This window comes from Streptopelia decaocto (genome assembly GCF_964273445.1).
Source record: "Streptopelia decaocto genome assembly, chromosome: 5".
NCBI classification, from domain to species: Eukaryota; Metazoa; Chordata; class Aves; order Columbiformes; family Columbidae; genus Streptopelia; species Streptopelia decaocto.
This window is the reverse complement of record NC_138659.1, coordinates 58,013,139-58,027,119: the sequence shown is the minus strand read 5'-3', so window position 1 is coordinate 58,027,119 and position 13,981 is coordinate 58,013,139. Positions and strand designations below refer to the sequence as shown.

General features: G+C 56.8%; 1 protein-coding gene across 1 annotated transcript; it reads right to left on the bottom strand.

The window, feature by feature from the left end:
* Window positions 1-8,761: 8,761 nt before the first annotated feature.
* Window positions 8,762-13,090, bottom strand: NPM3 (nucleophosmin/nucleoplasmin 3). The gene is made up of 6 exons (XM_082053367.1): window positions 12,905-13,090; window positions 11,164-11,249; window positions 10,348-10,467; window positions 10,002-10,095; window positions 9,484-9,606; window positions 8,762-9,364 (listed from the first exon to the last, which is right to left on the bottom strand). The coding sequence occupies exons 1-5, from the start codon at window positions 12,945-12,947 to the stop codon at window positions 9,515-9,517; spliced, it is 435 nt and encodes a 144-aa protein (XP_081909493.1). The 5' UTR covers window positions 12,948-13,090; the 3' UTR covers window positions 8,762-9,364; window positions 9,484-9,514.
* Window positions 13,091-13,981: the final 891 nt, after the last annotated feature.

The following is a 13,981-nucleotide window of genomic DNA, read 5'->3' as shown; positions in this document are numbered from 1 at the left end:
AGCAGGAGGTTTGGCTTGAACATCTCTCTACCAGGGGAAACTATCAGGTGGAGAAAAAACTAAGACATTGCTGTTGCTCGCAGAGAAGGGCCAACAGACACAGCTCTCTGTTCTTGCCAGGCCAGGGACATAGACAGGACTGCAGCGCTAATCCCGACTGATGGAGGAGAGAAGCACCTGCAACACCACACTGCAACAGAGGTGGCTGGATGGTGAGGAGACCTCTCTGCAAGCATAGGAGGGTCGGAGGGTCTGCAGAGCAGTTGCCTTTGAAAGGGGATGGTCAGTGTAGGTGGTGAGGCAGCCAGCATGGGGCTGAGGGTTAGTCAAGGGCTGGGGCACAACAAAGACGAAGACCCTGGAGCACATGTAGCACTGTCCTGTGTTTCTCCCTCCCCTCCAATGCCATATGATGGATAGCCAAAACACATGAAAATCAGGAGCTCGTAAGACTTTACAGCCATACCTGGAGGATGCATGTCCATAAACCAGCTTTTGGCTACCCAGCAGAGCCAGAGGGATGCTAGCCCGCTCCACCCTCACCCTTCCTAGCCCCAGCCTCGCAGCCCCATGCCCCCAGCCCTGCCCGCTGATCCTTCACAAAGGGACCGCAGCATTAATGGGGCGTTTCGAAGGCAACAGCAGCTCCATGGCTGAGCAGTGCAGAGCAGCCTGGGGCGATTCCACCACTCGCCATTAACCTGCCCCCCTCCCCGAAGGGAAGGAACTTGGCCAAACCCCACCGGGATGTGTTACATGGGAATGACCTTGTCTTCCCTACCCACAGCACCAAGGCAGCCCCAGGGCAAACGAGGAGCAGGGAGGGGAGACGCAGCCCACTCACAATTAATTCTCCTCTGTATTCAATTACTAGTAGCAGGGCTGAGGCATGTTTCATGGGCAGTGGGAACGCCAGGCCAAGAGACTACCCCTGTGTTCTGGTCACAGCCCCCTGGAGCTGCACCCACCCCTGTGCAGGACCAGCCTGGGTAACAAGGCCCTGTTAGGTCCCTCTTCAGCAGTCTGCTCTCATAGCTTCGTTTCAGGGAACAGGGCTCCCTCCTCTGCCCCTTGGAGACCATTTCATCACCTCCTGTCCCTCCTGCACAGTAGCACAAGCAGGAGGCCTTTGCTTCCATAATTTCAGGCTGTGCTTTTGGAAGTGCTGATGTCAATATTGGATCCATCATCCTCCGATGGCCACATGCTGACTCCCAGGCAGCAATGCTCCTGCAGATGGAGGAGTCAAAGCTACACTCTGCTTTCCGTCCAGGCTGGATGATTTGGAGGAAAACTCACCACCTGCATCAGCAGGGCTGCCAGCACAGCAGGAGCAGCCTTGGGCGGCTCAGCACGTGGCAGCTTCACTCGTGGTCCTCAGGCAGAGCAGGAGCTCATCCAAGGCAGACTATAGATGCACAGAGGGATTTTCCACTGGTGTTAAGCATCTGCCAGCATGGCTACGTTTGGCTCTGATGAGACTGGTGCTGTTTTCATCTCTCGCATCCACAGCCAGTACACGGCGGGCGAGCTAAGAGGTGAGCTGGACACACAGGTGAAGATCTGGCAGAACCAAGCAAGGCCAGCAGCCTTGTGGAGGGCACTGAAGGGGAGATGCACCCCCAGGCCTCATTCACCTACAAGGAAAGAGAACTGGGCTGGCTGTGCGGCCACTCATCTCAGGAAGGGTTCTGCACACAGTCGCACAGCTGGGATTGCACTAGGCAAGCCAGAAACAAAGACCAAAAGCTCCCAGAGAGGGCAGTTCGTGTGGGATCAGCTCACGGGGAAGGTGGGATTTCCAGCCTTGCATGATTCAAACCCAAGGTTGAATATTTTTGCGCATATCTGCTCTGCATCTAACAGGGGTCAGCAAATAAACAGCCAGACCAGGAATAGCTGTGACACATGCATGGGGAAGGGGTGACCCACATGGACATGTGGATGACCAAACAGCATCTTCAGGACCTGGTCCTAAAACATTTCTGGCTGGCACAACTTCCCCAGCATTGTAGCCCCAGCCCAAGCAGTAGCACCCTCCTCAGGGTCTCCAGCCACACACCATCAGGCAGGGTTTGGAAGGGGGGTCAAAGCCAGGCTGGGTGGGAGGGGGGTCCACTGGCCACCCAGGAAGGCGAGAGCTGTCACTCAATGCCGAGAGTCACTGTCCTCTCTGTGGGACGGTCTCAGAGGCTCCTTTAGGGCCTCAAGGGACTGAGATACATGCAAAATGCTGGCCCTTTGCTGCCCAGCTTCAGCCTTGGCTCCCAGCCAGCGGGGCCAGGCAATTTGACTTCGGTTTGGGTCCTCTTAGGAAGAGGGCTCCTGCACCCAGCCCACAGGGGGGTTAAGCCTAAAACTAACAGCAGTGGCCGGGGGGGGGTGTCCGTCACCTGTAACTCTACCTTCGTTTGTTTGCTTACAGCATCCACCCAAAATGCCCGTGTGTGTCTCCAGGCCCCTGTGTCAGTGGCAGCTGAACTGCTGACCCCAGGAGTTTGCAAAACACCAGGGTTATGGCCCCTTTGACATCCCAGCCCAGCAGAGCTGCAGCTTGTCCTGACTCTGGCCCTGGGGACCCAGCCCCTGGGGCACCCCACACGGCCTGGAGAGAGATGGGGTGATGGGAGGAGGTGGCAGGGCCAGTGAGAGAGAACCCCAAAGAAGCAGAGGGGTGGCCATGCTCCCCATGGCACCTGCTGCTTCCTCGGGTTGGCCACAGCCCCTCAGCTTGCCAGCCAGCCCCACAGACCTGCCCCAAACGCCCCTGCTAGCCCTTATCCAAGCCCATTCCTTCAGCTCCTGTCAGTCCCACAGCCCTCACCCCACACTGGCATTGGGGCTGGCACAGGAGCTGTGACCCTCTCCGGCTCCTTTGCCCAGGGACGTGTCTGATCTCTGTGCCACTCTGCACATCCCTGTGTTCTGGGAAAGTGAAGGGCATGTGGTCCCAGGCAAAACTACAGCCAGAGCCTGGAGACAGTCTGTAACTGGTTTATCCCAAGCACTGGCTGTGGTAGGGGACTTCACACCATGGCCACAGCATGGCCATGGCATGCACGAGATGCCCAGGCTCCCACCACGATGCAGACACCAGTTCCAGGATACAAAGGGATGGGTCAGGGCTGCAGGGAGACAGCCTGGGCACAGGAGCAAGCACCCAGGGAGTTCAGATGAGGTTTGAGAGCTCTCCAATGACTCTGCTGCCACTTTTTCCCCAGGAGTCCAAATCCCATCTCACGAGGGCCTACCCCACCACTAGATCATGCTGCCTTCCCCTGTGAGTTAAGCACCAGAAGGTCTAGCGGGGCAGACCTACCACAGACAAGACTCCTGTTCCATGTACTCTCTTCATCCTTTGCTCTGCTGATCAGAAACAACCCTCCTGTCCAGCCCCAAAAACCTTGTGTGCTGTAGCTTGGGGTTCTCCACCCCCTTGAGAGCCCATCAGGGGAGCAGGGACTGGAGGCATGGCGAGGGTATGGTGTGTCCCACAGCCCCTGTGCAGAGCCATCACGAGCAAGGACACCATGGAGGCCAAATCCTGTCCATCCAACCTGGGGGTCTGCCACTGCTGGGGGTGGGAACAGGGGACCACGAGGTCCCCGGGGGGATACCTCTGGCAGATCCTAAATCCCCCTGGGGGACAGCCCAGCCCCTCTGAGCAGACCTTGTGCCCCTGGCTGCCACAGCTCTGGCAGGGACCCATGGCCAGTGGTGACAGTCCTGCCAGAGTCAGGGACAGTCCAACCCACAGCGATTAGGTTTGAGCCTTGGAGGGGTTGCAGGCCAGGACACCTGTGACCTCAGGGTATCTCGGCTGCTGCTGTCAAGCGCAGAGCTGCTAACACCACCCTGATGTGGAGCAGGCTGTGCTGGGGATGCAGGAGGGGACAATGCAGGACAGCTGCAATGGAGCCTTGCCCAGGCTGTCTTGCATGGGGCTCCCTACCATGACCCAACCACGTCCACTTTTAGCACCTACTTTATGTGCGTTTGAGTTTAAACCTAAATCATAGCACAACCCCTGCTCCAGCATCACTCTATGCTCCCCCGGCACCTCCTGCTGTGCCCCCACTGCAGACCATAAAGCCACAGCTGTTGCAAGCAGCAGCTTCATGGAAAAAAACCCCTCTTGTATTCTGGGCAGCACTGTGGAGCAGGGCACATGCATTCCTGCTTCAAACAGACACAATGAGCATTGCACCCTGTGAATGCTCGGAGCAGAGACTGGCCGTATGCAGCCTTCTGTGCAACCTCCTGTGCCATGATGTACAGCTGAGAGCAGCTGTGATAGATCAGCCGCTGGCACCCGCTGTGAAGCCAAGAGCTGGGGGAGCCTCTTTTCCCCTTGCAGAGCAGTCAGTGGGGTGAACACCCACACATCCAGGCTCCCAGCCAGCTCATGGCACACTGAGGGGAGAACCCAGCATATGACTGAACACCAGCAAGCAGGAGATTACCCCAGACTCGAGTTTTGTCTTCTCCAGCAGACAGAGCTGTTCCCACGCAGTGCACCAGCAGTATTTCCCTCTGCAAGGCATTTCGATGGGAAGAGGGCAGGAATTCCTGGCAGCCTAGCCCTTCCAGGTCCTGCTGCTTCCTCTCTTGGCTGCGGTGTGCCCCCAGCTCAGCTCTGCCTGGTTCAGCCCCGTGCATTGGGATGCTGGTGGCTCTCTGAGGCCTGTGTCCACTGCCCAACAGGACAGAACAGGGATAGCAGAGCTAACACTGCAGAGAATGGGACACTCATCACACCCACCACCAGAGCGGTCCAGGCTGACGGTGGCTCTGCTGTCCCTTCTTCCAGCTCCTGCTGCCACCAAGGTGCCATGTGCCCCATGGCTCTCTGCCCCACCTTGCAGAGCTGCTGCACCCTGGGATAAAGGTGATGCTGCATCTCCAGGGGTGTCCCACTGGCTTTCTCCATAGCCCAGGTTGCCCAGCCTCAGAGAAAAGCAGTATTATCCCAGTTCAGTGTGGGAACCAGCAACAGAGAGCTCATGGAGCAGGGGACCAGCCCCACCTACAGCACAGTTACAGCTGCGCCTCTCAGCAGAACCTGGGGCTGAGATCTTAGCCGTGGGAAGTTGAAACCCAGCAAGAAAACCATTGGGGCAGGACTGGCTGGAGCATCTCAAGGAAAACTGCTGCCTGGCCATGCTCAGCAGAGCAGCTCTCCATCCCTAAAAAAGCAACTCAAACCTGACCTCTGAAACCAAAGCATCCTCTGGGAGCCACTGGCCCGGCCCAGCCACCCAGTTGTAGGCAGGCAGCTGAGCCCAGTGGGGCTGCACTTGGGCCAAACCCTGCAGTGGGCAGCATGAGCACCTCATCAAGCACAGAAGCCTGGTTTGGGACATCCATGCAGAGAGCAGTAATGTGAGTGCACGGCCACGGTGGCCTCCACATCTAGCCGTGTTATGTCCACGTTTCTCTGTTGTATGGCTCAGCCAGGGTCAGGGTTCCCTGGTGCTGCTGGAACAGGGAGGGATCCATCCCCAGTGATGTCAGCATTCAGAGCCCCGAAACACAGCAAGGAGGAGGGATGCTCAGAGCCAACAACCTCCGAGAGCAAGCCCAGAGCCATCACCTCTGTTGTGGCATCATTTGGCTCCTTTGGTACTGGCACCACACCCCTACATGCACCTCCACCATGAGGAGCCCACATATGTGCATAGACACACAATAACTTAATGTTTCCCCCCAGCCTATGCAAAACAAGAAGGCCCTCACATCAGGAGCCCCATGCTTCACTCCCCGCACAGAGAGAGCCTCCTGCCCCCGGCCTGAGCATCCCCCAGCCTAGCTGTGCCCAAGCTCACCTGCTCTTAGGCAGCCCTGTTTGTTTGCCCAAGGTATTTGCAGCCGGGGGCACCTGCTTTGATACCATCAGCTCTGCGAAGGAAGCTGCTCACCTAGCGTGACCCCTGTAATCCCATCCTTCCCCATTAAGCGCTGTGTGTGAGTGCATCCCTCCTCCCAGCCTCCTGCCATCGCAGCATTTATCTCTCTCTCACCAAGCTGAGCACAACAAGGTTGTGACATTGCTGGGAAGGGGGAACAAACCTCCCCGAGTCAGAAAGGGGCCTGGCAGTGCCAACACCCCACAGTGCCTCCATTGACCTCTCTGGGCTCAGGGTCTTCCCTCTCTCCTGGCATTGCCCTGCAGCAGTGCTGGGGACCAGACAGCACTCATGGCAAGAACTTGGGCTGAGCTGGTCCTGCAGTGGGGTGGACAAGCTTGGTCTCCTTAAGCCCCCTGCCACCAGCACCATGTCCCCCATGGGGCCACCATTGTCCCCTGGCAGGACTGTCTCTCCTGCCACAGTCCCTTGTCCCAGCTACCTGGACACCCCTGAGGAAACCAGCACACTGAAACCATCTCTTTCTGCCATTTAAGAGGCCAAATGGTCCTCATCAGCCAGCACTGCCTCTCCTACCCCACATGAAGTAGCTGTATCAACCTGCCAGTGCTGAGCTGTGCCCACTCCCTCCCCTCATCACCCCCCACTGGGCTCCGAGCCAGCCGCCTCCCTCAGCCCACCCTTTCCAGGAGCACCTTATTGAAAATGATCTACTGGCTGTTATCTCCCTCGAACCAAGCTGCTCCTCCACAGAGGACCAAGGCCTGGTGGATAAATTAGCCCTGACCCCTTCCATGTGCACACAGACAAGGAGATCTACCAGGTGACGTCTGTGTCAGCCCTGGCAGGAGCTGAGCACCATCCTGATACTAATGCAGCCACAGCTCTGTTCACCCTCCCAAACTCCCCTCCTGCACCATTAGCATCAGGGTACCAGTGCTCTGTGCCCTGTCAGCACCTCTTGAACATGCATGAAGCACTTCAAAAGGATGCTCATGCTCCTGCATCTCTTCACTCAGCAGGGCTACCAAATTGCCCATCTTCCCACAAACTTCTCCCAGGCAATGAGATTTGGGGGGTATTGCACAGTGCTTTTGGGCACGGGCACAGACCGTCAGCCTCAGGCACCTTATCACCCTGGAATGACAGAAGGAATGGTACTTCCCTGGGAACATAACCTCTCCCAGCTGGAACCCACCCTCCTCACAGGGCCAGACCCAAATACTTCACTCCACTCAGGAACCGACAGCAGGAGCAGAGTGCTGGATGCCCCTTTGCATCCCGGGGGCTACCCAGACCTGGAGAGTGTGGCCAAGCCTTGGAGCAATCCCCACCGGGCCTGGCAGGAACGGGCAGCCAGGCGGGGAGAGGCGAGGAGAGCGGCCCGGGGCCGGCTGGACCCCGCTCCCCCGGGTCGGACGCCGTCCCGCCGAGCGCCGCGCTGCCCGGCTGCCCCCTGGCGGTGCTCGCACCACACCACCGGCCGCTGCCTCGCCCAGCCCACCCGCATCCCCCCCGCGCTGCTGCGGGACCACGCACCGGCCAGGGGGTGCATCACCCCAGCCCGGCTCTGTTCTGTCACCCTGGTGCCTCCCGGGCAGGCACGGTCCCCAGGGACATGGCCCCATGGTGCCAACTGCCCTTTCGGCTTTGTTGCACATGAGGGACTACGGTGGGTATGTGGATTCCCTGACAGAGGGTATGGGAACAGAGATTGGCCTTGAAGATATTAAAGTGTACCCGTGAGAAAGAAGGGAGTAAAGGAGTATCCGGAGGTATTAAGGTGTACCCCTGAGAGAGAGGGGAGTAAAAGAGTAATATCGACGACAGCAAAATTAGCCAATGATACGTTACTATTGCAGCCTGTAACCAATAGCAAAAAGACACTTGAGCTGGTAAAGACTATATAAAAAGGCATTTGTGGCAATAAATGGAGAGTGCTGTTTGTACTTAAGAAGAACTTTGTCTATGTCGTTTGTCCGTCCCAGTCGCCACAGGTGCAAGGGGCATGAGAGCCTCCCTCCATGCCTGTCAAGAGCTGTTTGTGGCCAGAAGAAAATGATGGGGATGTGGGATGCAGAGGGGAGTTGCACAGGCCCGGGAGGATAGAAGTAGCCGCACTGATAACCTAGGATGGAGCCTGAGCTGAGGATCTGCCCTGGAGGATTTCCTGCAGGAGTCTATGCAACTGAGAAACTCACTGTCCCAGGGCACCAACAGGGCCAGCAGGGCAGATAAGTACATGGCCCTTCTCAAGGACAACAGACAGTGTCACAAACAAGGAGGGCTGGGACAGACATTGACCCATGGTCCAAGGGTGTGAGATCAGATGCAGGGAAGTTGTCAGAGAAACACTTAAGGACAAGACCAGCTCCCAGGGGTGAGGAGTGCTACTTGACTGAAGTGCAGAAAGGATCAAACCCTCTACAGGTACCCAGATGTGGGGGGACATGACTCGCCATCAAAGGTCAGAGATCAAACAGGCACTGGTGTTTCACTCCTCCACAGGACACTGCTGGGCTGAGAGTAGGACACAAGTCAGGACCTTGTTGTGAGGATAGCCAGCACCAGGGCCAATGTGGCCCAAACCAGGGGGATGTTGCTAACAGCTGGGTTACCTTTGGGAGTACATGTGGAGCTGGGTCCCTGCCCTGTACAGCCACCAGTGACTCTGCCCCTTGGCTTCCCTTGGTAGCCCAGATGCAGTGCTGAGCTGGCTGATGGGGCACAGGTGTTCAGGGTCTACAAGGGAGAGAGAAGAGTCACTGGGGCCCTCCCAGGAGCTCCACAACATCACCAAAGGAAGCAAGTGTCAGGGACTAGACATGAAGGAGCATCTCCCACTGCAGTGCACATGGGAGCAACCTGCCAACCAGCAGTGACCCCTCTCCAGACCTGATGCCTGAGGGAATTTTATTCAGAGTAAAAAAACAGTTCTTTACAAAGCAAATTGACCCAGAACCTTCCCCAAATCACAAACAGGCTGTGAGCTCCCACCCCACCATAATTGCAATTGAGGGCACAGCTTGGGCCCCATTTTCACACTTTCAAGCATTTAAAACCATCAAATTGTGAGTAAAGAAAAGCAAATACACTAGAATCAGTGAAACTGTCTGTACCACCACTGGCTTTATGTCTGTCTGCTGGGGTAGGGACCAGGATTGGGTATTTCAGAGCTAGGGAGAGGGTGTGCACAGAGCAGAGGTCCAGGACAGTAAAAAAGCAAGGGGCAAGGATCACCTCCTCCATCCCTGATTCCCAGCACAGGGATGGGGGAGAAGAGTTATACCAGTAGCATCCATCCAGTTTTGGGACCAACCTCCCAGGGCCATGGGAAAGGAGACACCCCAGTGCTGGAAGCAGCCCCTGCTCCCCAGAAAGTTACAACAGAGGAAAAAAAAAAAAAAAAAAAAAAAGAATAAAGCAGCAAACATTGAGGTCCTGGCAAGAGGTGTCTGAGGTAAAAGCCATCCGGTGAGAGAAGTCCCAGCAAGTACCTGGAGGAAGAACCAGACTGAGACCAGCAGCCTCCTGCAGCATGGCAGCTTCCACCCATGCTTGCATGTCAGCATCACAGCCAGACAGATCCATCCTCCGAGGCTGCGCAGCTCCTCACCTTGCCTGAATATAAGCTACTGCTTCCTCCTCTACTTCCTGGCTGGCATGATAGGAGGAAGCTCCTCTTCCTCCTCTTCAGACAAGTCATCATCCTCCTCAAAGGAAGCATCATCCCTGTGTACTGGGACACACAAGTAACTGTTACTCAGCTGGCCCCAAGACACCCCGAGAGCAGAGCAGCCCAAGGAGCACTGGAACAGTTTTAACAGCAGCTTGTGGGGGCAATAAGCTGTATCCCAGCTGGAGGGAGGTCTCAGAGGTGAATTGAGGCAGTCAGCCATGGGAAAAGGGGATGGCAAGAGTCATCCAGACCCTTTTTCCCATGCAAGGCTTTACAGCAGGAAAGGAATCCAGAGAGATGGCCCCTCATAAACCAGCACAAATGAGGCATTGAGCACACATGCTGGGCAGCACCAAGCGCATCTCCCAGGGGCTCCCTGGCTGGCATTTGCACTGGAGGGAGCACCTCCATACCCCTCACTGCTCCCAAGCCTTTCCCCACACACAAGTCCATACCAGTCTGATGCCAGCCAGCGAGGTGTACCGGGCCAGAGCCCGCTGCCAGGCGGAAGGTCACTGGAGGCTGCAGCTTGAAGTTGTCCAGACTCAGCTACAAAGCAACAGAGATAAAGCTGAGTTAGTGGCAGAAAGCTGAATGTCCTGTAGTCTGTGGCAGGGCACCTGGCCCAGTTAAACTTGCCCTTCTGAGGGCATCTGCAGCCAGGCCAAGGCTACCCAGGGCATCTCCCTGTGAGCTGCAGACCAGCTTATAGTCAGGATCCTAGGGAAAGGTCCACAAACATCCAGAGATATCCAGTTCCCTGCAGCCGTCCCCACCTGAGTCTTCAAAACCACCTCTTACCAAGGGTTGGCATGACAACTTCAGATTTGCCACAGGCACAGTGATCTCCTGGTTCTTGTGGTTTCGTCCCACGATCTCCACCACGTTGCACTCGTCCTTGGCACCATCTCTGAGGCAGACCTGGGCAGGAGCAGAGATCATGAACTCCTGCTCTCCCAGAAGGCACAACAGGGACAGCCTGGGCTCTCCACAGGACAAGTCACCCACAGCAATGCTACCAGCCCAGATGCTGTGCAAGGTGTGAGGATGCTGCTCCATAACACAGGGGGAACATGGACCCCTGCCTGCAGTGATTGCCCTCTAGTGCCTATGGAGGATCTGTGTCTCTCCCAGCTGGGACAGCTGTTCCTGCAACCACCTCAAGAGATGGCACCTGGGCTGCACTTTCTGCTGATCTGGTCCATGCTGGCAGGTCCTGTGCTCCCAGGACAGAAAGTGACCCCCAGGGAGACCCAGGAATGACACTCTGCATGTACCTGGGCTTGGAGAGCAACAAGCCAGAGACACAGCTGGTGAGGAGGAAGTGGGACACCCCATCAAGGTCAAATACAAGGAAAAAATACTTCACCCCATGCCTGGAGTATTCGTCTGCTGAGCAGCTTCTTGCCACCGCTGGCTTTGCTCAAGCACCTCCATACAGTGGATAAACACAACAGCTGTGTGCCCTGCCCTGAGAGCAGCCAGAGCCGAAACCTCCACCAAGGAAGTCCCCTGGTCCAGCCTGGCCAGGGAAGGTGGAATGAGCCTGGGAAAGGGGGGTGAGGCTGTGGGTCACTGTGGGAGAGGACAAGCACAGTTAATTCTCATTTCCCTTACCACAGACAAGGCCAAAATGTGGTCAGAGTCATCTTCCTTGTCCACCTGAAATGTGTAGGATTTGGTACTAGCAGTCAGCTCACAGCCTGGAAAGAGAAGATGAGAAAAGCTGCAGCAGCCATTATGTAGCCCCAAGCACCAGGGGCAAAAGGTTCCCAGGGGAAGCCCCGGCTGGGCACACAGCATCCCTAAAACACTTTATTTTCTCATGCTCAGGAGCAGCCTCAGGCCAGGGCACCCTGAGCTCCAGGATAAAGTGTCCCCAAACCAGGCTGCCATGAAGCAGTGCCCAGAGGCACTCAAGGCCTCTAAGCACTGACAGGACAAGGCTCATCCCTTCCTGAGAGCAGCACAGCCAAGACACACGGCTCTGGACAACAGCAGAGGCAGCAGACAAAAAGGCAGCATCAGCTAAATGTTTGCTCTGGTGAAAGAGTGAAGGCAAAGACATGGAGTGTGAGACTTGAGTGATGAGAAACAACCCAAGGGGAGGATGCTGGGCCAGGCTGCAGGGAGCTGGAGTCCCTCACAACAAGTCTTGAGACAGATTTTATTACATATTCTTCCAAACAGCTACAAAAACAAGTGAGATGCAAAATTATGTCCTCAACTCTTAGGATCAGTATTCAGCTGAGGAAGGAAACGCAGAATGCCCTGGGTGTGTTTGCTTATTGCAGGATGATTCACCAATATGAAGCAGATAGAAAAAACACAGACCTGAGTCCTGCATACCAGAGCTAGCATGTGCAACAGAGAAGAATTAGCCTCAGCAAACAGAGCCCAGGCAGGATCTCTTCCTCACCATGCTTATGTATTCAGCTCACCATGGCAAGAACCAAATCCAGGTGCACGAAAGGCCTGGGGGGCTGCTGCTCCACTTCCCTTTTCCATACAAGCGTTTGCTGAGCCGCGATGTTTGCGAAGCTTTGGGCCGGGAGCAGCCCCGCACACGCGTGTGCACGCCTACTTGCACACACGTGCATGAGCAGCGCGGAGCCACGTGTTGCGGGAGTTTAACAGCCCCAGCCGACCCCCCTCCGAGAGGAGGACACGGCTCTGCCGCCCCGCGTGGGGCATTCGTGAAATGCTGAGGCAGGAGCACAGGGGATGGACCAGACCAGCAAGAGAGGCCGGCGAGAGCTGTTCCCAGCCCATCCGGTGGGTACCCTGCACGCACAAGAACCCCAAGATCCTACGCGGCTCCCCCCAGACCGACTCAGGACCCCCACCACGTGGCTGCTCCCTCCCAAGCCCGCCCATACACGTGTCTCTCTGCCCCACGCACCGCTCCCCAAACTCAAGGGCCCCCGCTGCTCGCCCTCGCCCCATGCCCCGGCCACACGCGTGTCTCTTTCCTCACTGTGTCTCGCTCCCCACGCCCCCTCCCGGCACATCCAGATCCTCCCAGGGCTCAGTAATGCCCTCCACGTGTCCCTCCAGACCCACGTGTCTCTTGCTCCTCTTGCTCGTGTGTGTCTCCACTGTCCCGAGGTCTCTCTTTTGCACCCCACGCGTCCCTCCCCCCGTCTGTTCCCCACGCACGTGTCGTTTCTGCCTCCACGCCGTCCCCGTTACTCTCCAAAGTTTCCCTCTTCCCCCCCACCTCCCTGTTCCCCCCCTCCACGTGTCTCTCCTGTCCCCGGTCTATTACCCCCAGCATGTCTCCTCCCCACCCCATCTATTACCCCCCACGTATCTCTCTTCCCCCTCTCCCCGTCCCTCGGCCCCCGGTGCCGCTCACCGAAGAGGACGCTGCCAGGGCAGCCGGGCCCGTGCGGCTCCATGAGGCGGTAGGAGGTGCTGGGAGAGGGGCGGGCTGTGCCGGGCCGGGCCGGGCCGGGCTGTGCCGTGCCACGCCACCCCGCCCCGGGCCCGCCCCCGCTCCTGGCTGCGCGTGACAGGACCAAAAGGCCCGCAGCACTGTCCCGCATCCGGCGGGGCGGAACCCTGTTGGCATCAAGAAAGTCGAGGGGGCCTTTTCTGGAAGGGCCCACTGGATGTAGCAGCTGTGCAGTAAGGGGGAGTACCCAGTGAAATGTCATATTCATAGTATTTTATTTACTTGCAATAAAAGCAGAAGGGTTATTACCCCAGCAGGATCCTAATGACTCTTCCTGGTAACCAGCCTCTTCTGTCAGAAGATTTTTCTGGGGGGGAGCAAGAGAGGGAATAGTGGAGAGGGTCTAAAATTGTGAGGATGAACAGCCCCAAAGCCACCCAGAAGATGAAAGGCACTACCGGATCCTTCAACTGGGAGTCCTGCCCATTCTGGGCCCTGAGCCAAAGCCAGTTCAGCAGAACAATGCATTTACCACACCGCCAGCTGTGCCAGCAGCGCATTGGAAAAATGACCCAATAGGTTGTCCACCTATTGCCCTTCTCATTGGCACCAGCCTTGCTCCAGGACACAGATAGAGCCAGGACAGGCTGAAGGCCAACATCATAAAGAGGAACATAAACAGGAAGGAAGGTAGCAGGGACAAAGGCAAGGCAAGGCAGGATCATCTCATCACTGTCCCTTTAAGTGTGGGCAAGGATGACAGCACATCATCTGACAGGGGGACTGGGGTACAGGAACCTTTGAATGCAGAAGGCAAGATTCTGCTTTAAAATTTATCTTGGGGAGCAGAGGGCTGGACTGGCCTTTCAAAGCAGGAGGGGAAGCAGCCTAGTCTGCGCTGCAGGGGTGGAAGAGGGAGCAGCTAAATTAAACCAAACCCCGTTAATGAAGACTCACACCATGTTCTCAGTCAGAAGCTGGCTCTGCTCCCACCACAGAGACCTCCACCAGTCTGTCAGGAGCTCTGCTCCAGCTGGA